General features: G+C 38.6%; 1 protein-coding gene across 6 annotated transcripts in view; it reads left to right on the forward strand.

The window, feature by feature from the left end:
* ap3d1 (adaptor related protein complex 3 subunit delta 1) overlaps positions 1-20522 on the forward strand; it is a 76181-nt gene extending 55659 nt beyond the window's left edge. For all 6 annotated transcript variants that reach the window (XM_033046919.1, XM_033046920.1, XM_033046921.1 and 3 more), the window contains 12 exons: positions 358-505; positions 3341-3469; positions 3859-3912; positions 4355-4426; positions 9078-9218; positions 11323-11370; positions 12638-12827; positions 14019-14107; positions 14187-14272; positions 16149-16270; positions 18157-18236; positions 19336-20522. In XM_033046919.1, coding sequence (XP_032902810.1) covers positions 358-505; positions 3341-3469; positions 3859-3912; positions 4355-4426; positions 9078-9218; positions 11323-11370; positions 12638-12827; positions 14019-14107; positions 14187-14272; positions 16149-16270; positions 18157-18236; positions 19336-19434 — 1258 coding nt within the window. In that variant the 3' untranslated portion in view covers positions 19435-20522. The remainder of the gene's footprint in view (positions 1-357; positions 506-3340; positions 3470-3858; positions 3913-4354; positions 4427-9077; positions 9219-11322; positions 11371-12637; positions 12828-14018; positions 14108-14186; positions 14273-16148; positions 16271-18156; positions 18237-19335) is intronic.
* Positions 20523-21246: the final 724 nt, after the last annotated feature.

Consider the following 21246-nt stretch of genomic DNA (forward strand, 5'->3'; position numbering starts at 1 on the left):
ATAAAAAACACCTGGAAACCACAATTCATTATTGCGATTATTTTGATTATGTTTTGTATTGTTCTTCAAGTAGTTCTCTGAGAGAGCTATCTTGTCAAAGATGCTTATTTTGGCCAAACAAATAATTTCAACAGATGTGCTGAGAATTGTCTTATCATACTGTCTTGCAAGTGTTGTCTTCGATTTTCCAACTTGTGCGACTTCACTTGTTCCATGAATGAGTTAAAAATATTTTTGAATATGTTTGAATTTTAAGTTGTGGAAGAGTGAATGTAAATTCAAATCTTTTTTTTCATTTCTTTCGTAGCTTTATGAAGCTAATAGCCACTTAATTGTAAATCTTAATACATTTTAAAGGCCTTTGACAGATAATGAAAAGCTGCCTGTTAGGATGCACCGAATAAGTGAAAAGAAGTCACCAGAGATTGAAGCTGCTCCCGTGGAAGAAAAAAGCAAAAAACCTTCCAAGAAAGCGAAGAAAGAAAAGAAAGATAAAGAGAAACGAGTAAATTGAAATTGTTTAATACTTTAAGTAGTTTATGAAATTATTGCTCCTTGGGATTTTCAGAAATTGTTTAAATGATAGATCTATATTCTCTGAATCTCAGAAATCTAAATTTGATTCAAGTCAAGTCGTGAAGAGAGTTTATTGTCATGTGTCCCAGATAGGACAATGAAATTCTTGCTTGCTGCAGCACGACAGAATATTTTAAGCATAAATACAGATCAGATCAGATCAGTGTGACCCTATAACCATAGAATATATATATATATATATATATATATATATACACATAAATACACAGATAAAGTGCAATAGGCTGTTATAGTTCATAGTTTGTTTGAAGTTGTGTTTAATAGTATGATGGCTGTGGGGAAGAAGCTGTTCCTGAACCTGGATGTTGCAGATTTCAGGCTCCTGTACATTCTACCTGATGGCAGCGGAGAGATGAGTGTGTGGCCAGGATGGTGTGGGTCCTTGATGAAGCTGGCAGCCTTTTTGCCTGCCCTATGTAAAAGTAAAATACTAGTTCTGATTTGATGCAAAACACAAAGTGCAGGAGTAACTCAGTAGGTCATGCAGTATCTGTGGAGGGAATGGAAAGGTGACACTTTGGGATGGGCCTCTTTTCCAAACTGATTGTAATAGGAGGGACAGACAAAGGGTAATAGGGGGCAGGACAAAGCCTGGAAAGTGATTGGTGGATACAAGTGAGCGGGGTGGGGTTGAATAGCAGGTGGGTAGAGTAAGTGACAGGCTGGAGATGAAAAGGAGACGATAAGGTGTCAGATAGGGAAAGAGGAGGTCAGGGTGATACAGTGTGGAAACAGGCCCCTCGGCCACACCAGCCAACAATGTCCCAGCTACACTAGTTCTACTTGCCTGCGCTTGGTCCATATCCCTCCAAACCTGTCCTGTTTAATTGTTCTCAAACAATGGGATCGTCCCAGCCTCAACTACCCCCTCTGGCAGCTTGTTCCATTCACCCACCACCCTTTGTGTGAAAAAGTTACCCCTTGGATTCCTATTGAAGGTGTGAAATGTAAAGCCAGAGAGAGGGATATAGATCGAAGGGGAGGAGGGAGCAGGGGTTGGGGGAGGGAGAAAGAGCAACGGGATAGTGGGAGGAATGGTTGCACACTGGGGTAGGAATGGGGAAGGAGAGTGTTGGAGAATTTGGTATTGATGCATTAGGTTGTAAGCTACCCAAGCAGAATATGAGGTGTTTAGTTTAAAGATACAGCAGGGAAGCAGGCCCATTGACTCACCAGGTCCACGCCGACCATCGATTACCCGTTCACACTGGTTGTATGGAATCCCACTTTTGCATTCACTCCCTACACACTAAGGGCAATTTTACAATTAACACACACACACTGCACGTGTTGGGGATGTGGGAGAAAACCCATGCAGTCACTGGGAGACTCTGCCAACTGCACACAGACAGCACCCAAGGTCAGGATCAAACCCTGCTCTAGTTGCTGTGAGGCAGCGGCTCTAGCGGCTATACCACCATCCGCATGTCTTGTTCTTCCAGTTTTCACATAGCCTTAAGGGCCTGTCCCACTTGGGTGTCATTTGCGCGTAATTTACGAGACATCATTTACGCCGCACGTCGTGCCGCGCATGTGATGTGCACATGGTACGTGGTGATGTAGGCAGTGATGCGCGGTCGCGCGCGGGGCCCCAGGATTTTGGGGTGCACAAAATCTTCGCGCGCCACCTGCGTGACGCGCAAATGACGCCCAAGTGGGGCAGGCCCTTTACTCTTGTTATGGAGGAAGCCCAGGACAGTGTACCAGTGATTACTAAGCTACATAGAACTTAATGATTTATTGCCCATCTATTCCCAGTGACTGGAGTAGTATGAGTGCGTTGGGGATGTTCTTCTATTGAAGTTTGGATCCCATCTGACTCTCACTGCAGCTCATGCCTGATTTTCTGTAGAACTGCCAGCAAGACATCAATATATTGCAAGCCACCACTGGAGAGTAGAACCAAAGAGCTTTACTCAGCACATATCCCGTGTTAATGACCTGACACATCCTGTGTGAATGTGAAATCAGCAACAAAGTTAAATCTTTCTCCTGCTCTTTAAGCTGGCATTTCAAAAATCCTTTGTTCATAAAATATTTTAAAGCTACTGCAAGATGTTATTTACTGTGTTGACTCTGAATGTTAATTCCGGTTATGTAAATTTATTATTTTAAAGTCAGTTCTGCTTGGACGTGTACGTAGATTAGTGGATCTGGGATTTTACTTGTAAAACGCGCGCTTAATGAAGCATGAGATGCAGTGGCCTGCATTTAAACAATTCAAAGTTCCCATTTGCTCTTAGCACAATGACAAATTTATTCTTGCTGAATGTCACCATTTCAGCAGCAGTAAGAATTCTTACGGCTGTTAAAACTGCGGCTAAGCACTCCTGTTTTTATCACTTCTCTTTCTGAAAACTTAATGAACCTTTTTCCTTGAAGTTTGTTGAAAGTCTTTGCAGAATTTATTGGGAACAAATATTGTGTGTATTGCGTAAGTCAATGCTAAAGTTGCAGGAACTACCCTGAAATGCCTTCAGAGTTGAATGACTTTCAGATAAACTGGTGGTACTTGCCAACCAGTAATGTTGCAGTCACTTAATAATGCCTGTTCAATACGTTCCACTTGATTTATACGTTTAAATCTGACCCGTGATTTTCAATTCAAGCAACAAAAAAGGTAGTTGATAGGCATGCTGCTTGTGATCACTTGGACCACTGGCTTGCTGTGAGAGAGAGAAATGTTTGAGTTTGTTCATGTAATTAATGTTTTGTTTCTTTGCTCTCATTTCTCTTATGACAGAAAAGTAAAGAGAAGGGTGGCAAAAAACATAGGAAGTCTTATGAAAATCCAGAGAATGAATTTGCTGCACCTGAAGAAATTATTGCACCAACATTGAAAGGAGAAGCAGAAAATGAAAAACCTACAGAGGTAAGTATTGTACTGTAACTGTGACAGTGGTACATAGATATGAATAACAACAGAAGGACTGAATGCTGCTCAGGCCACAGTGTAATGGAGGAGGCAGATGACACTAAAGTGGGTGTGATAAAAATATAGTGAAGATGATTATCAACAGTTCTCCTGCCACCTCCCTCCTGTCTGCACCCAAAGAATATTTTCATGATGAACTTAATAAATGCGTTTTCAAATTTATAAGGACCTTTAGTGCTATTGCAGAGATAGAAATGTCGGTGAAGAGATTTAGAGTGATTTTGAGCAAAGTTTCATGCTGGGATGCCTAGTTAATTTGTGCATTTCATTGTCAGAAATGGCGATGATCTTGAATATATTTTCATTTTCCTTATTCCCATGTTCAGGGATCAGATCTCGACTTCTGGCTGTCTAAAGCTCCAGTACAAAGTAAATCACAGGTTAGTTTACTTTAGAGGTATAGCATGGAAACTGGCCCTTCGGCCCACACTAATTATCAATCACACAAAACAAGACACACAATGCTGGAGTAACTCAGCAGGACATGGATAAGGTGACATTTCGGATTGGGGCACTTCTTCAGACACAGCCGCCTAAATTAGAGTCCCATCCTGGAATGTCACATCTTCATGTTCTCCAGAGATGCCGCCTAACCCACTTAGTTACTCCAGCACACAAAAACTGGACAATATATAACCTTGGATATATTTCCCATATCTGAGGAAAAAGTTAACTTTTATTGTGTTAGCATTAAAACATTATATTATTAATTTGGTATTCCATTTGCAGGCCAGTTGATTGCTTTTTTAACAAGATCTGAAATAGTGATGAAATTTGTTGAATAATCAGATAATATTCAAGCAGGTTTTGGTGTTTTTACAGACGGAATCACTTAAAAATGAAGAGGCTTCTGTCATAGAAGAAATATCTGAAACAAAGGAAGAAGAGGAGGCAGTAAGTTTCACCGTATTTTGAAAACTGATTTTGAAACTGCGCTTTTGTTGTAAATAACCTTTTTTTCAACAGTATAAAAATCCCATGATAAAATTATACACTGTTGTTACTCAACTATTTACTGTTGAAAATTAAATCCTTCAACTTTTTTGTTGCAACCAACTTCCCTTGGTAATGCTAGAATTTGTCATTCTATCTTTAATGAATGGCAGTTATGTAATTTAACCTTTCTTAGCGTCAACTTAATATTTGATCAAGTTGGGTTGCTTCTGAAAACTGTTAACATTAAAACAGTTGTTGCATAAACCAAAAACATCTGTATATTACTCTGCAGCTATTCAAATATTTTACTCTAAAATACTTAAAATCTAATGCGCCAATGCTTAAATAACCTGCAAATTCTTTAAATTATTTCATCTTGAATGTAAAAGTTAGTGAACAGTTCTGAAGTATGTATTATTAGAAAAATATTGGAAGTAATTTTAAGTTAATATATAAATATATATATTAATAAAATACCCTATTTTCAAGTCAAGGGTTGCCATCAACTGATCATGTTTGCTTGATAACCGAACAACTAACAATAGCATGTGAGGGGAAAAAAGAAACTAGATGCTGGAAATCTGAAATTAAAAAAAATTGCTGGAAACGCTCATATCAGGCAGTACCATAAGAAGAGAAACAGAATTAATGTTTCAGGTCCAAGATTCGTAGAACAGTTTATACTTCAGCAATACCTGCACTTACTTATCTGAGTTCAAAGATGCATTGAGTTCAACCGGATGAAATATGAAAACACGTGTTTTTTTTCCTCCAAAAAAAACATGATCTGAATTGCAGTGCCTGTGACTGTAGTGTTTACAGGTTCTTCTGTGGCCTTTAAAGGTGAATTGCACAAATTCTTGAAGGTTTTTTCAAAAAAATTATGCTTTGCGGAAAGGTCCCGGGCAAAGGATTGACAACTGGATTGGTGAAAGTGTTGTCTGTGGGACAGAGAAAAGGAGCAGCTACTCAGGAGAATACTCCGATTGGGTTATTTTGCACTTGCAGGAGCGGGGATACTAAGACAATGGAAAGTTAACAAGAGAGATTTTTAAAGTGGTTTGGATACCCTTGAGAAGAAGGTGATGGAGATAACTTATTGGATACATCAACAGGCTTAGAAGAGGTGATGTTGCTATGAAATGGTCAGTGGGAGGTTGTTGATAAGTTTGAATGGTCTAGAGGTGAATATGGAAACTAAATTGGAACCCCCTTTTAGCTGAGCTGGCGTCAAGATAAAAATCATGACCAATGATGGCATAGAAATTACTTAATTGGCTGAATTTGTAAGTTCACTTCGGTGGAACTGAGGAAGCTGAGATTGTTTTCCTTGTTTGAAAGGCAAGTTTATGTTTTCAGAACAATCAGGATTCCACACAAAGTAAATTTAAAGTGATTGATGAAAGTACCATGGGTGATAGAATAAATCCTTGTACAGATTGGAGCTGTGCCCAGACGGGCTGTGGTGAGTGGGTAGTTGTGAGGTTTGAAAGGGGAGTTTGCGACTTTGAATGTCGATCAGTAGGGATATCAGGAAGGAAAGTTGAGTGAACTGTTGAGGTGTGGACAACGATCTTGAAATCAAATAACTTCAGGAATTAATTGGTGATGGAGAGAGAGATGACAACAAGGGGAAAACATGGACTTCTGACTGGCAAACTTCAAGTTTGTGTAAGAAGGAACTGCAGGTGCTGGTTTATCCCAAAGATAGATGCAAAATGCTGGAGTATCTCAGTGGGTCAGGCAGCATCTCTGGAGGAAAAGAATCGGTTACGCTTTGGGCCGGAACCCTTCTTCAGACCCTTATTCAAATCTATACAAGTTATGTATTGAATGTCCGGTTTTTGGCATAAACTTAATTAAAATATAAAAATATGCTTCAAATATATTTTGTACCTGTTAATTGTACCGCTGACTTAGTTAGATTCTATTATAAAATGTTCAATTTGCTAAAATGTTACTTCATGAATGTAGTGACATACGGACAACAGTCTGAAGAAGGGTCTCGACCCGAAACGTCACCCATTCCTTCTCTCCAGAGATGGTGCCTGTCCCGCTGAGTTACTCCAGCTTTTTGTGTATTATCTTCGGTTTAACCCAGCATCTGCAGTTCCTTCTTAAACTTTAGAGTTACAGTTGTCTAAGAAGGAACTGCGGATGCTGGTTTAAACCAAAGATATACACAAAAAGCTGGAGTAACTCAGCGGGCCAGGCGGCATCTCTGAGTTACAGTTGTATTGGGTTTAGTTGGTGAAGGAGAGAAGCATATTAGTTTCTATTGGCTCAACAGCTCCACCAACAGGAATTTAATTCTTCCTTCGATATTTACAAAATGCCTGTCGAAAACAGTTTCCACAATTTAAAGGAGTGGCGTTTGTACAATGGAGATGTATTTGTTACGCACAATTTGTAAAATATAGGCATCTGAAATTTAAAGTGTTTGCGGGGTATAGAATCAGTGAGTTTGTCTAAATTGCCTTTTTTACCACAAGGACATGGATTTCAATTAAACAAACTTCATGAGAAAGACAAGGCTGTAATTTTTTCTGAATCTTTTTATCAACACCAGAATAACGATAAAACCAGCAGACCAAGATACAATTCATTCAGTCTCTGCATGGTTGCTTCTAACCCATTTAAGCTTGGTATTGTTTTATTGTTGTCATATGTACAGAGACAGAGTGAATAATTGGTTTTGCATGCTATCAATTCATTCATACCATACCCGAGTACAATCAAACCATTCATGATGTAACCATGTAATATGGTGTCTAAAATGCGACGTAAGCCACACATAAATTGTCAAAGATAGACACAAAGTGCTGGAGTAGCTAAGCGAGTCAGGCAGCATCTCTAGAGAAAAAGGATGGGTGACGTTTCGGGTCGGGACCCTTCTTCAGACTGAAAGTATAGGGGAGGGTCTGACCCAAAATGTCCCCCATCCTTTTTGAGGAAGGACCTTCTTGCCATTGAGGGAGTGCAGCGTAGGTTCACCAGGTTAATTCCTGGAATGGTTGGACTGTCATATGTTGAAAGAATGGAGCGACTGGGCTTGTATACACTGGAATTTAGAAGGATGAGAGGGCATCTTATTGAAACATATAAGATTATTAAGGGATTGGGCACGCCAGAGGCAGGAAATATGTTCCCGATGTTGGGGGAGTGCAGGGGCCACAGTTTAAGAATAAGGGGTAGCCTTTTAGAATGGAGATTAGAAAAGACGTTTTCACCCAGAGTGTTGTGAATCTGTGGAATTCTCTGCCTCAGAAGGCAGTGGAGGCTGATTCTCTGGATGCTTTCCAGAGAGAGTTAGATAGAGCTCTTAAAGATAGCGAAGTCAAGGGATATGGGGAGAAGGCAGGAACAGGGTACTGATTGTGGATGATCCGCCACGATCACAGCGAATGACGGTGCTGGTTCGAAGGGTCAAATGGCCTACTCCTGCACCTATTGTCTGTTGTCTAGCTCGCTGAGTTATTCCAACACTTTGTCTATCTTTGGTATATACCAGCATCTGCAGTTCCTTTCTACACACAAAATCAAGTCAAATCCTGGCGAAGTCAGCCTCAGAGATCCTTAATTCTCTAAAGTACCATACTACTCCATGCCTGGATGTTTATCCTCTCACTGGCAGATATTAATAATAATAATAAATACTTTATTGATCCCCTCAGGGAAATTCAGATGTCCAGAAGCCCCCAACCAACATACCCACACATTCAAAACGAACGCAGATAGAAAATACATAAAATACAATGTGGACACTACCTGAGAACAATAAATACTTAAAAAGACCAATAATTAACAATTAAAAATTAAAAAATGCAAAAATGCATCCCCCTACAACCCAGCGGTCCGAATTATAAAATCTAATGGCTGCAGGGGTGAAGGATCTCCTGAACCGCTCTGTTCTACAGGGCAGGGATAGGAGCCGGTTGTTGTTCCGAGTGCTCTTTTGACTCTCCAGAATTATATGGAGGGGATGCCCGGGGTTTTTCAGGATGACCTGCACCTTGTGCCTCATATGCCTCTCAAGCACATCCATCCCAGAGTCCACTCTCCCCTCCAGCACTGAGCTAGCTCGTTTAACCAGTTTGTCCAGCTTCTTGTTGTTTTTTGCACTAATGCTGTTGCCCCAGCAGACAACAACGTAGAAAATAACACTTGCAACCACAGTGTTGTAAAACATGTGCAGCATATCATTACGCACATTGAAGGATTTGAGCCTTCTGAGGTGATCAGACCCACCTCAAATGTAGGCAAGGAAATCCCTTGATTATCTCTACCATCTTTAGTGTTTCTTAATATTGAAAAATCAGCTTGCTATGTCGGTACCATGCTAATTAGGTAATCTGTATTTTATAGAGTATAATTTAAAAATCAGTGACTCAATTAATGCAGGAATTACATTTCCCCTTTTAAGATGCCATGCCAATTTTTTAATTTTTTATTTAAAGATTGATCTGCAATTTAAAAAAACGGGAATATATTCAGCGTTTTAAATGTCTCATTGTTAACTTTAGAATTTTAACATTAATACAGTAAGGTCACACTCCTAGTAAGCAGCCAGTATTAAAATTTTGTGATTTCTTTATCATTACTGCTTTAGAAATCATCAAAGCACAAGAAGAAGAAGCATAAGAAAGAGAAGTCAAAAGAGGAAAAGAAATCACAGAAAAAGAAACGCCACAGTGCTGACGATGCCCCAGAATCTGTACAGAATGGCAGCATAGATGATGAGCTGTTACCAGTAAGTTAAATTGTACATTAATACAGGATTAGAGTTATTTCATGCAAAGAAATGTTGTAAAGTAACTCCAATAAAATATATATTGTGGATGATTTTTGCTCTTTATTGTGGGATATTTTGCTTATTTCTGTAAGATGTTGCAGTTTTAATGAGGAATTGTTTTAAGATGAACATTATGTCAGAGTGATATAGTGTGGAAACAGGTCCTTCAGCCCAACTTACCCACACCGGCCTACATGTCCCAGCTGCCCAAGTACTACCTGCCTGTGTTTGGTCCATATCACACTAAATCTGTCCTCTCCATGTACCATGTCATGTCAAGTATTAGATTCAATTATTTTCAACTAATATTTTATGCTTTTTCTGTATTTTCCCCCTTTTCAGTTGTCCATACAATCTGCGATGCATTTGGGGAGGAAATGTAGTGTTTAAATAACCTGATTTGCCTATAATGGCCTTTCTACTTAATTAGATCCTAAAATTGATTTTTTTAAATGTTGGAATTAAAAATTTGCAAACCGAATGTGGAGATCATTTGAGAAAAATATACAACAGTTAATTGAACTCTAGCAAACCTTACAGAAAAAGGCAAAATATTCTTTATAAGTGGTCATAATTTATGAGGCTGTACATTGATACATAGGCTTTAATTCCAGAGTAGTGGGTTTCAACTGACCCTGACTTGGTTGAAACATACCATCAGAAAATTTCTAACATGTTTTTTGGCCTGTCATTTTTTTCACAGGCCAAAAGTAGAATTACCCAGCTTAATCCCATTTTCCAGCACTAGGTCTGTGGCTCTTCAGGTCATAACTCGTATATCAAGTATATATTAAATGTGATGAATATTTCTGCCTCAAGCACCTACTTGGGCAGCAAATACCAGTGCCCTGACACCCTCTGGGTGAAAACATTTTTCCATATCTTCCTCTACAACCAATTACTTTATATCTGTAACCTAAGCACTGGTTGTGCACTCTGAAGTGATTAAAAAAACATCCTTTCTGTTTTATTTTATCGAGGCCCTAATTTTTTACACATTGATTAAGCCTTGGCATTCTCTGTTCTGTAAATAAACAATCTTAACTTATTAAATCTTTACACATTGCTAACAGTGTACAGTCCAGCCAGCATCCTTATTAAACTTGAATATTGTATTCTCAGTGTGCTTTCACATTTTATATTATCCCGTTAGAAATATTGTCAGGACACGCATGACAGCTGTGAAATATTTTGACAATGTATTTCTGTATCTCATTTTCAATTGGGGAAAGTTGTTGATTGAAGCTTTAAAGGCTAACATCAACTGAGATTGGTACAATAGCCAAGATTCAGAAAGGTACATTTAGCCATGAAGCTGCAATTGGTGGGAGAGGGCTTTTCTCTATGTATCAAAGCATACAGCTTTATTCTCATACATAACCTTGGTGAAGCCGCGTTTAGAATCGTACAACTTTTGCATTGTTTATTGCACGTGGCTAGCAATATTGTGTCATTGAAGAGACATAAATAGCCCAAGAATAATTCCCAATTCGTAATTGTCCAGCTAGATTAAGTTAGCCTTCCTGTAGTTGAAGTATTGATCAATGGATTAGTCGAATGAGTGCGAAAATACACAAAGAAACGACTGTGTTTACATAATCTCATCATCAAAGAAGATGAAGGGTGAAGTTTATGAGGCTGGTAGTTGAGCAGTTATTTTCCTTGAGAATTGTGAACATTACCAGCCTATGCTAGAAACACTAGTTTGCTGTATTTCTCCAAGGTCATGCAGGGTTAGTGTGATCTGCACCAATGTGCACCACCCAGTGCTGGTCAGAGATTAATTTTACTAAATCAGCTCACAGCCCTCCGTGTGGTTTTTACTTATTTTTCCGCAGTAAAGAAATTGATGACATTGAAGGGCACCATTTGTCTCCTAGTGTTCATTAATGATCAACGACGAACCAATTCAATCCCATTTTCCAGGTCTTGGATGGATAGAAATAATTATACACCAATGCATGAATATTGCTACTGTGTTGTATAATTGAACAGACCAGTGGGGAACTTCTTGTTCATATATGTAAAAATCATTGGTACTGATGTTCTCAATATTTTGCAGCCAATGTCCAGCTACTTCCTCCTTGCAGAAAGTTCCTTTGTAAAAATGGTGAGTGCATTAATTCAGTATTTTTGTGCAGTATATATTTTATATAGTTACTTTTTTGAAGAAAGTTCTGAACATTATGATTTTATTTGATATATTATTTACAATCATATAAACCAATTTACACTCCTAAAACTTTCGAGGTGGAGATACCTTCATGTAAGCTGTGGCTTGTTCAGTACTTTTATGATCTGGCTCCAATGCAATGGATTTTATCAAAAATACGTGGGATTCTGTAATTTTTTTAGTTTATAACACACATTATTGATATAATGCACGTACAACGGTCTAAGGTTGCCTGAGTCATTATACTTTCAGTACAATCTGGATAAAATTAATGTTTCACCCGGAATTATAACTACTGCATAGTAATTATATACACCTGTAAAGTAAATCAACAGAGAAAATCTCAAGCTTGCAATTTATGCAGTTTCAGGGCAAGGGCTGTACATTCATGTCTATAATTTAATATTGGAAGCAAAACAATGTCAAGGAGTCATTGTGTGCACATTATCTCACCAACAGCTGTAATAAAGCTGTGTAGTCTATGTATGAATAGGAGATTTTTTGTGAGCATTTTTTGTTTTTGTTATTTTGTTTATAGGTAGTGCTGATTTTCTTTTCAATATTATGCCGTAATATTGGATGCTAAACTCCCCTAAACCAATTGGGGTTGTGGTAAAACAATTACCTTTATTGCTCCAGAACACACTGTGTTTTTAGCAAATCATTGCTAGTGTGTCCAGTTTAGTTGCAATCAGTCTGTTCCGTTAATGATATTGGTTTGGGAATGCTGGATACAAATTGACTGAGAAAGCAATCTCCAAAAGCAGTATTAGAATGTTAAGCTATATTATTTGCAGAAACCCTTGTTATAAACCAAAGAGTCTGCACCGTTCCAGTTTATTGGGCTTCTTAAGATGAGACCTAAACTCAAGAATTCCCAATGTAGATCCATCTAAGGCAATACTGACAAGCAATCTAGAGGACTTGACAATAGAGAAACTTCAACTCCAAGTTGGAGGCACAGTGTGATTAGAAAATCTTACTTGCCCCTTATTCTTTTTGTGATTAATTAACTGAGTTCACTTTGCAAGGTTATCACTGTATTGCTTTGGATGCCATTCTCAACATTTAAACTACCTCGTCAACACCAGAATCAGAGTGAGAAATCAAGCTTGAGATTCTTACCATTTCTGCATTTCAACAGATTTTGCTTTGAAAAAGAAACTTAAAATACATGGTACCCTTTGTTAATTTTTTTTGCTAGACGTATGATATTCAAGGAAATCTTCAGGATGGAAGTCAAGTGGTTGTATCAGTCATCTTTGAAAACCAAAGTAGTGGTTATCTTAAGTCGATGGACTTCAATGTTTTAGATTCTCTGAACACTAAACTCATTCGACCAGAAGGTTCCTCCAAACATGATGGTATATCAGTTCCTTTCCAACTTCCACCTGGTAAGACATTTCATTCATCTGCTGTAATTAGTCATTTTACTTACTTAGTTCTTGTGTATTTGGAGATAGCACGTAAACAGGACCCTCGGCTCACCGAATCCACACCAATCATTGGTCACCCATTTGCACTAGTTCTATGTTATCCTACTTTCTACAAACCTGCACGTCTTTGGGATGTGGGAGGAAACCGGAACACCCGGAGGAAACCCACGAGGTCACAGGGAGAACATGCAAACTCCACACAGATGACACTGGAGGTCAGGATCGAATCCAGGTCTCCATGGCTGTGAGGAAGCAGCTGTACTAGCTGCGCCACTGTGCAGCGCTAATTGTCACAGAGTGTTGTCGCACTTGTTTTGTTCCCAATATATGTGGAGGAGTCCAACCACAACGGATAAAAAAGGAGCAGCTATGTATAACTTATAATAATGGAACATTGTGCATGTTGAATGCTTGCAAGACAATCCATTTTTTCTTTCAAAATTATGAAATATTTGAGTATTTTACATGTGTGTGTCTAATGCATTTGTTTGAATGGATCAATTCATATAAAAACCTTGCAGAGATCATGAGGGGATGGTCACCGTCCTTTTCCAGAGTACGACCGTCTAAACCTAGAGGCCATTTAAAGGGACAATGTTTTCACACACAGGGTTGTGGGTATAAGGAACAAGCTGCCAGAGTAAATGGTAGAATACCATAAGACATAGGAGCAGAATTAGGATATTCAGCCCATCGAGTCTACTCCTCCATTTGTTCATGACTGATCTATTTTTCCCTCTCAACCCCATTCTTCTGTCTTCTCTAACTTTTGACACCCTTACTAATCAAGAACCTATTTATCTCAGTTTTAAAAATACCCAAAGCCTTCACAAGTGGTAATGAATTCCACAGATTCACCACCCTCTAGCTAGATAAATTACTCCTCATCTCCAATATAAAGGTATATCCTTTTATTCTGATGCTGTGCTTTCTGGTTCACCTAGGCCTTTCATTATTCGGTAGAATTATTAGAGGCGTGTACAATTACAACACTTGGAGAAGTACAATGGTACAAAATGTTTTGAGGGATATAGGTCAAACACAGGGAAATGTGGACTAGCAGAGATAGATGACTTAGGCCAAGAGGCCTGATTGACACTCTGACTGGTGTTTCTTTGAAAACGAACCTTTTGCAATTTATTGTTCCAGATGTTTCAAACGAAGCTCGGTTTGTGTTTATTGTGGAAAGCATCGTCATGCCACAGAAACTAAAAGGAACACTTACATTTATAGTCAAAGTAAGTCCAGTCAACAGCTCATCTTTATTTCTCTTTCTTTTGGGTATTGTTCAGTCTTTTATATTACTTCTTTTTCCAGACGGATGATGGATCTTCTCATGAAAAACTTGATTTCAAGTTGCACTTCACTTGCACTTCGTACATGATCACGACGCCTTGTTATAGGTGAGCTTTCATGTTTTTTTGTTTTAATGTGACTTCATTTCTACGTAAACTTCAGAGGCTCCCAGGAGTGCCACCACATCATAAACCCTAATATAGTTGCAGGTAAATAATGTCCCCAAATGTGTTGACTCATTCCAAAGATGGTTGCAGATCAACTTGTGCATGGTGAAAGGCAGAATTCCCAAGAATGGCTAGAGATACAAAGGCTATCTGCTTTACTGCATTGAGCCCAGTAGTGGAGCAGTGACATGCTGAAGAGGGGGTCTGCATGCAATTCACACCAGGGCCTTAACTGAGGTGCTCCCAATACACTTCAACAAGATCACCGATTCAATTGATAAAATGTTTGATTTATTATATTTTCTTGAATTACCTCTCAGTATTTTAACATGTTGTCAGAGATGTTTAAAATAGGTAATGAGCCTTTGATAGCAGGCCCAGCGGTAGAGTTGCTGCCTTACAGCATCAGAGACCAGTTTTCGACCATGACTATGGATACGGAGTTTGTACATTCTACCTGTGTCCACACGGGTTTTCTCCAGGTACTCCAGTTTCCCCCACATTCCAAAGAGGTGCAGGTTTGTAGGTTAGTTGGCTTCTGTAAATTGTCCCTAGTGTGTGGGGTAAGAAGTAGTGTATGGGTGATCGCTGGTCGGTGCGGACTCGGTTGGCCAAAGGGCCTGTTTCCATCCTGTATCTGTAAACTAAACTAAGATATAAATGGCTGTCATTGATGACCTGAGAGCAGATCCACCTCCTAGATACACCTCTTGGGGTCTACTCTCTGCTCAGGAATCTACCACTTTGCCAGATGTCTGACATATGTTCAGAATTGACTCGATTTGCCTTTCATGGCTCAAAGTGCAGCTAACGTCCAATGACAGAATTGCAGAGCTTTTAATTTCTAACAAAATAAGTGGGAACTTGCAAACTTTTCAACTTCCCAATTGTCAAAATGCAGGCATAATTTGTAACGAAACTCAAAGCGCCAGAGAAACTTAGCGGGCCAGGCACGATTTGCCAAGGGAATGGACAGACAAGGTTTTGGGTTGAACCCCTTCTTCAGACTCCAGCTTTTGCTCAAGATTTCAGCAGTTGCATTTCCTTGCAGCACCATAATTTGCTGGGGTTGAATACAAATACAGCAGTGCTATTTGACCATCATGGTACAGGGCAAGCATCGACAAGAAGATAAAAATCTAATAGCTTACTTCCTAAACAAACAGGAGAAAGAGTGCCTCTTAAACCTCTTTTGTTTTGTGAGAATCTAAATGATTGATTAAAGTTCTTCAGCAACTGATTCTGGCACTGCTCTTCTACTTAGGTTTCACCATTTAATTGTCTCTTGATATCCAACTAAAAATATCTAAGAAAACGGTTATTTTTTTGTGAAGGTTTCCTCTCGCCTACTAGCATAGGGTTACTATCGATGGGCAATAAATGTGGCTTTGCCGTCGAATGAGGACTTTAGGAACTCCTGGACATTCCTGCATTGTGTTTTATATGTACTACTGACGGGAGGTTTAATGTTTTATGTCTTTCCTAACTGTCATTGTATGTCATGTTGTCACTTGCGCGCGGAGCACCAAGGCAAATTCCTTGTATGTGAATACTTGGCCGATAAACTTATTCATTCATTCACTTATTCATATGAGCAGAATGATTCTAGTAACATGTTGATAAGTAATAATATACTTATAAATTAGAACTTTCTCCTGATTACGCTGGTTGGGAATGTTTGAGATGTGCTTTAAAGTATTTTTTAATTTGTGATCTCTTATGAAAAATATACATTGCATTCTCATGTGCCTTTGTTGCGTTATCCTTTTATTGAAAGATTCTTGATACTGTTTCTAAAATGCTTCCTCTTTTGCAGTGACGCGTTTTCAAAATTGCTAGAATCTGGTGAACTAAAGATGAGTGCAATAAAAGTGGACAGAATAAGTATTTCATTCCAACTTCTTCTGGCAAAGATTTGTTTTCATCACCACTTCTCTGGTACTTAATGCAGATTTGTTTCTTGAGCTTCCTCACAACCACTTGAGATTCCCTTGAATGTAGATGGCACGTATACAGCTGACTCTGTACTTTTTAAAGAGTCGGTTGCAGATGCATTGAATAGAAATAAGCTGTATAAAGTGCCGGCTGATCAGTTCAGAGCCATTGAGGAACAATCCAAACCCATAGAAAACACTCTTAACTTTGTGATAGAAATTGAAAGCAGTAAGAACTGTACTGGCTGAATGCTGTTCTCTGTCATCAGTTTCTTTCAAGTGGACAAAATGTTTTTTGAGGTTTTTTTCTGTGATGTGCCCTCTTATTCTTAGTCAATAATACACAAATTCTACACGTTTGATTTTGAATGTATGCATGCTATGTTGGGCATGCTATGCCCCGAACTCTAGCTCCCTTTGAAATTGTCTGAATCTGTTGCATTGTTTTGTATGGTACAATTGAAACTAGCCCTAACTTTCGTTCCCAACACAACGTGACAAGATGCACCATCAGAGTTCTCCTCAGACTAGACAATTGAAAGAGTTGCAGAGGCATTCTTTGTATAGTGGCTTGAAGATTACAGCTCTTAGAATTTGCCTGAAGCTGACTCACTGTTAAGTTCCTGTGAAACAGCTCTTATTCTAACCAGATCAGACTGACCTGCCCCGTCGATCCTTTCTCAATTTTGATGATTTACATTCAAAGCAATGCCTATTAATTCTGCTTAACGTGTTCTTGCTACATTTATATTAGTTATACTGCATTTTTTTAAATAATTGTATAATTTTTTATCATTTATGTAAGCAAGTTTGGCCACTGTTGTTCAAAAATGATTTTAATAGTCATCTCAAAATTCTGGCCAGAACAGGCTTCATTCTTGCACAGTGGCTAGAATTGTGCCAGAAATACATTACTTCTAAATAGTATAGAAACTGAAAAGTCCCTAACAAGTCTTTAGTCAGAAATCTATCAATTGATCTAATTTTTGATTTCCCACACTTGTACTTTGGTCACCCAAATAGGCTTCCAAACCTTCATACTTCTGTTTTTTGAGAATTACCGGTATGTTGGTTGATCAAGGTTAAAACCATATACAATTTGATAAGGGTATTATTACTGGAAAGGGATCTATTGGAGTAAAGGACTATTTTATTTTAATCTTAATGTTAAATCAAACTTTCTATTGGTGTATAAATTCTGAAGCTGAAGGGAGACCCAACAAAGTATATTAAATTATGAAAGGCATAGGTAGGATAGACAGTCAGAACATTTTTCAAATGCAACCAGAGTGAAAATGTCAAAGATTAGAGGGCACAGCTTTAAGATGACAAAGTTTTTAAATGTTCAGGACAGGTTTTTTTACACAGAAGATGATGGGTGCCTGGAACTCACTGCAAGGGACGATGGTGGAGGTAGACATGATGCTGGCAGTTAAGAGGCTTTTAGATAAGCATATGGATATACCGTGAAGGGAGGGATGTGGATCATGTGGAGGCAGAAGAGATTATTCAACTTGGCATCCTGTTCAGCGCGGGCAATCAGGGCCAGTGTTCTTTTATGTTCTTCCCATTGTTATCTCAATATAATGTGGTTCATGATCTTCTAAAGAATGCAGTATCTCGGTTAAATACCAATGTGGGATTGTAGGTTACAATGAAAGGCAGTCTTGCTTCCTTTTGTACCAGTCCTGCAATATTCACTTGCTGGGACTATCTGCACCATCTTTTTGTCTTCCCAAACGACATCATAAATTTCGACAATAATTTCATAATATTTAGCAGTTTACTGCAGCACACTTTGCAAAGACTCCACATTTTGTAACCAAAGATTATTCTAAAAACAGTACAATACATTATATGTGTAAAATGTGATTATTTCCATTCTCCTAGTTGTGGAACGTATCAATTCATGTGCATCTATGTATAGCCGCTCTATCCAGGGTCATCACATGTGTCTTTTGGTGAAAATGGTGAGTATGAATCAATAACCAGAATATTGTGATGCAAGTGTTACCTTGACCTCCATCACCTGTTGAAAGCTTTTGTGTGACATCATATTAGCACAGTTGCCAAGTAGTACGGATTTTCCGTATTTTGTACGGAAATGCGATAAGAATACGGACGTAAGGATTTGCTTTGTATATCACCCTGGAAGGGGTGAGAGGGAGGGAGGGAATGTCCTGGCAACATCCCTGTAAATCTTCTCTACGCTCTTTCCAGCTTTCTTCAAAAACTGCATAGAACTTGTGGTCTGAAACCGGTTAGCCCATTTTGGGATTAAGTGGACAATGGTGAGACAACTATTCTGCAGACACTGTCAAACTTGTAAGCAAGTGAAAGTCTTCATTGTTGGGGAAATGATTACTGTTCTATATACAAATCCTGTTTCCCATCATACTGCTCGAAAGCAAAAAATGATGTTCTTCCTCTGCTGCCTTTGATTAAAGCTCCAGAGACTAGTTGCCTATTAGGTCATCTTAGAAACAGGTGGTTGTGTTACAGGCATTTCAGCCACAATGGGCATCACCATAGACCATAGAACATCAGTAGAAGTCTAGACACAAAATGCTGGAGTAACTCAGTGGGACAGGCAACATCTCTGGGGAGATGGAATGGGCAGTAGACGTCTCATTAGTTCATTCAGTGGAGACAAAGTTAACATTTGACTTTAATTGCTCCGGATAACACTGTTACTTCATTTGCTGACTTGATTAGAGAGTTCAAGATTTTGAGAAATTATTATCAAAGTTAAATATTGAATACAAAAGGCTGGCTTATCAAACTAGTTTACTTGGATGCCAAGGAAGGTGAGAGGTGAAAGATTTAATAGGAACCTGAGGAGCAACTTTTTCACTCACAGTTTTGGGTATACGGAACAACCTGCCAGAGGAGGTAGTTGAGGTAGGTTCAATAACTACATTTAAAAGCCAAAAGCAGACAAATGGGACTGGATTCGATCCTGGTCAACGTGGACGGGTTGGGCTGAGTGGTTTGTCTTTTTGGGGTATATCTCTGAGCGAGAATTGACCGGTCTATATATTTGAAGAACTCCAATTTTATTTTAAACAGGGTGATAACTCCATCTCGGTGGATGGGAAATGCAGCGATTCTACTCTTCTGGGAAACTTGCTTGATGAATTGAAGCAGACATTGACAGAAAGCTGCTGAGCTGTTGTAAATCCCACTAGAATTGTATTATGTTCTTCCTTGAAAGCATGAACTACATAACACAAGGCATGTGCATTATTTATCTTCACAATCATTTGCCGTTAGACATTCTGATCGCGTGTTCAAGGTTTTTTTTTTGTTTCCTTTTGGCCGCTCCAAGACACGGTTTCGAACATGATCTCATGATGCAGCCATGTGTATTATGTACTGGTTACTGAGACCAGCAAATGTTTAAAATATCCAGACCCTTAGAGTGTATTGAACCGGTTTGTGTATTAAAAATTGATACTGCATTCCTGAAGATTTGAACTGTAGTGATTCTGTGGAAGCAGCTTTGAACCCAAAGTAGCCTGCCACTCTTGTGTCCAGAGACAGAACATTTACTTTCAATTTGTCTTTCTTAAATGTTTATTCCTCAAATAGTGGTGTTTTGTTTGATGGTCAAAACTGTCAAATTGGCATGTAGAATACTCTTGTAGAATTCTGTGTGTTTATTCTAGGATTTTGAACCATGTGTTTAAAATAATTTACTATCAACATTCCCTCTTGGAGAAAAATTGACAAGCTGCTGTACCTTTTTGTGTCGATAAACAAATAAAAATGTAAAATCTATGCCGCCTTTTGTTTTTTCATACAGTGACCCTTTGTCTAATTATTTTCCACTGTGCTGGATGTTATTTTGTTCTTTGCCAATCGGCTAACAAAAATATTTCAGCAGTATGACAGAGAATGCAGGAAATATGTGGGTCAGGCAGCATCCGTGCAGAGAGAATCAGTTAACCTTTCATCAACCTAAAGCACTCTTGTTTCTTTCTCTCTCCAAAGATGTTGAGTATTTCCAGCCTTTTGTTTCATTTTCTGATTTCCAACATCTGCAATTACTGTTTTTTTTTTTTCAATGTTTGTGAACTTGCTTTGTTGTATTTTTCTCAACATTTGAGTTCGAGAGATGTCACATTTATATCCTTCGTGTAAAATCTTTAAACAAAAACAAATGCTCACACCATATCAAGAACAGGTTTTACTTCCCTGTTTTACCTTGCTGTATGGACTTGTTACTAAAATAAAATGTACACACGCTAGCCACACCTTCCTGTTGTCAATTTGTAGTCGATTTCAACATTAATGTTAACATTAACTCTTGCCGACTGGGTTTTTTTTTTGGTGTGAATTTCTGAAATAATTGAACTCCATCACAAAGCCTAGAGGGTGAAACGCATTTTATAAGAACAAAGGATGGATTCTATAATACTTGTAATGTTCATGTTCATTAATCATAAGAGCAGAATTAAGTCATTTGACCCATCGAGTCTACTCCGCCATTCAATCATGGCTGAAAATGTGCTTTGTGTGTGTGACAACATGACGATTACTTGGAACACAGATCTGTGATTCAGCGAATAACCAATTTACAATGGATCTGCTCATCATCATACAGAGGCAATGTAGTTGCGGGCTTAACATGCATCAGATTCTATCGTTTAGTTTCAGGCTATTAGGGGAATGATAGAAACAAATATAATTAAGGGCTTCATTAGAGTCATACAGCATGGAACAGACACAGGCCCAACTTGCCCATGCTGACCAAGATGCCTCGTATGCACTAGTCTCATCTGCCCACGTTTGGTCCATCTCCCACTAAACCTTTCTTATCCACGGTACCCCGACAAATGTCTTTTAAATTTCATTATAGTAATTGCCTCAACTTCCCCACTGGCAGCTCATTCCATTTACCCACAACCCTCTGTGAAAAATGTGTCCCTCCAGGTTCCTATTAAATCTTTCCCCTCTCACCTTAGACCTATTTCCTAT

Source organism: Amblyraja radiata, chromosome 29 (assembly GCF_010909765.2).
Source record: "Amblyraja radiata isolate CabotCenter1 chromosome 29, sAmbRad1.1.pri, whole genome shotgun sequence".
NCBI classification, from domain to species: Eukaryota; Metazoa; Chordata; class Chondrichthyes; order Rajiformes; family Rajidae; genus Amblyraja; species Amblyraja radiata.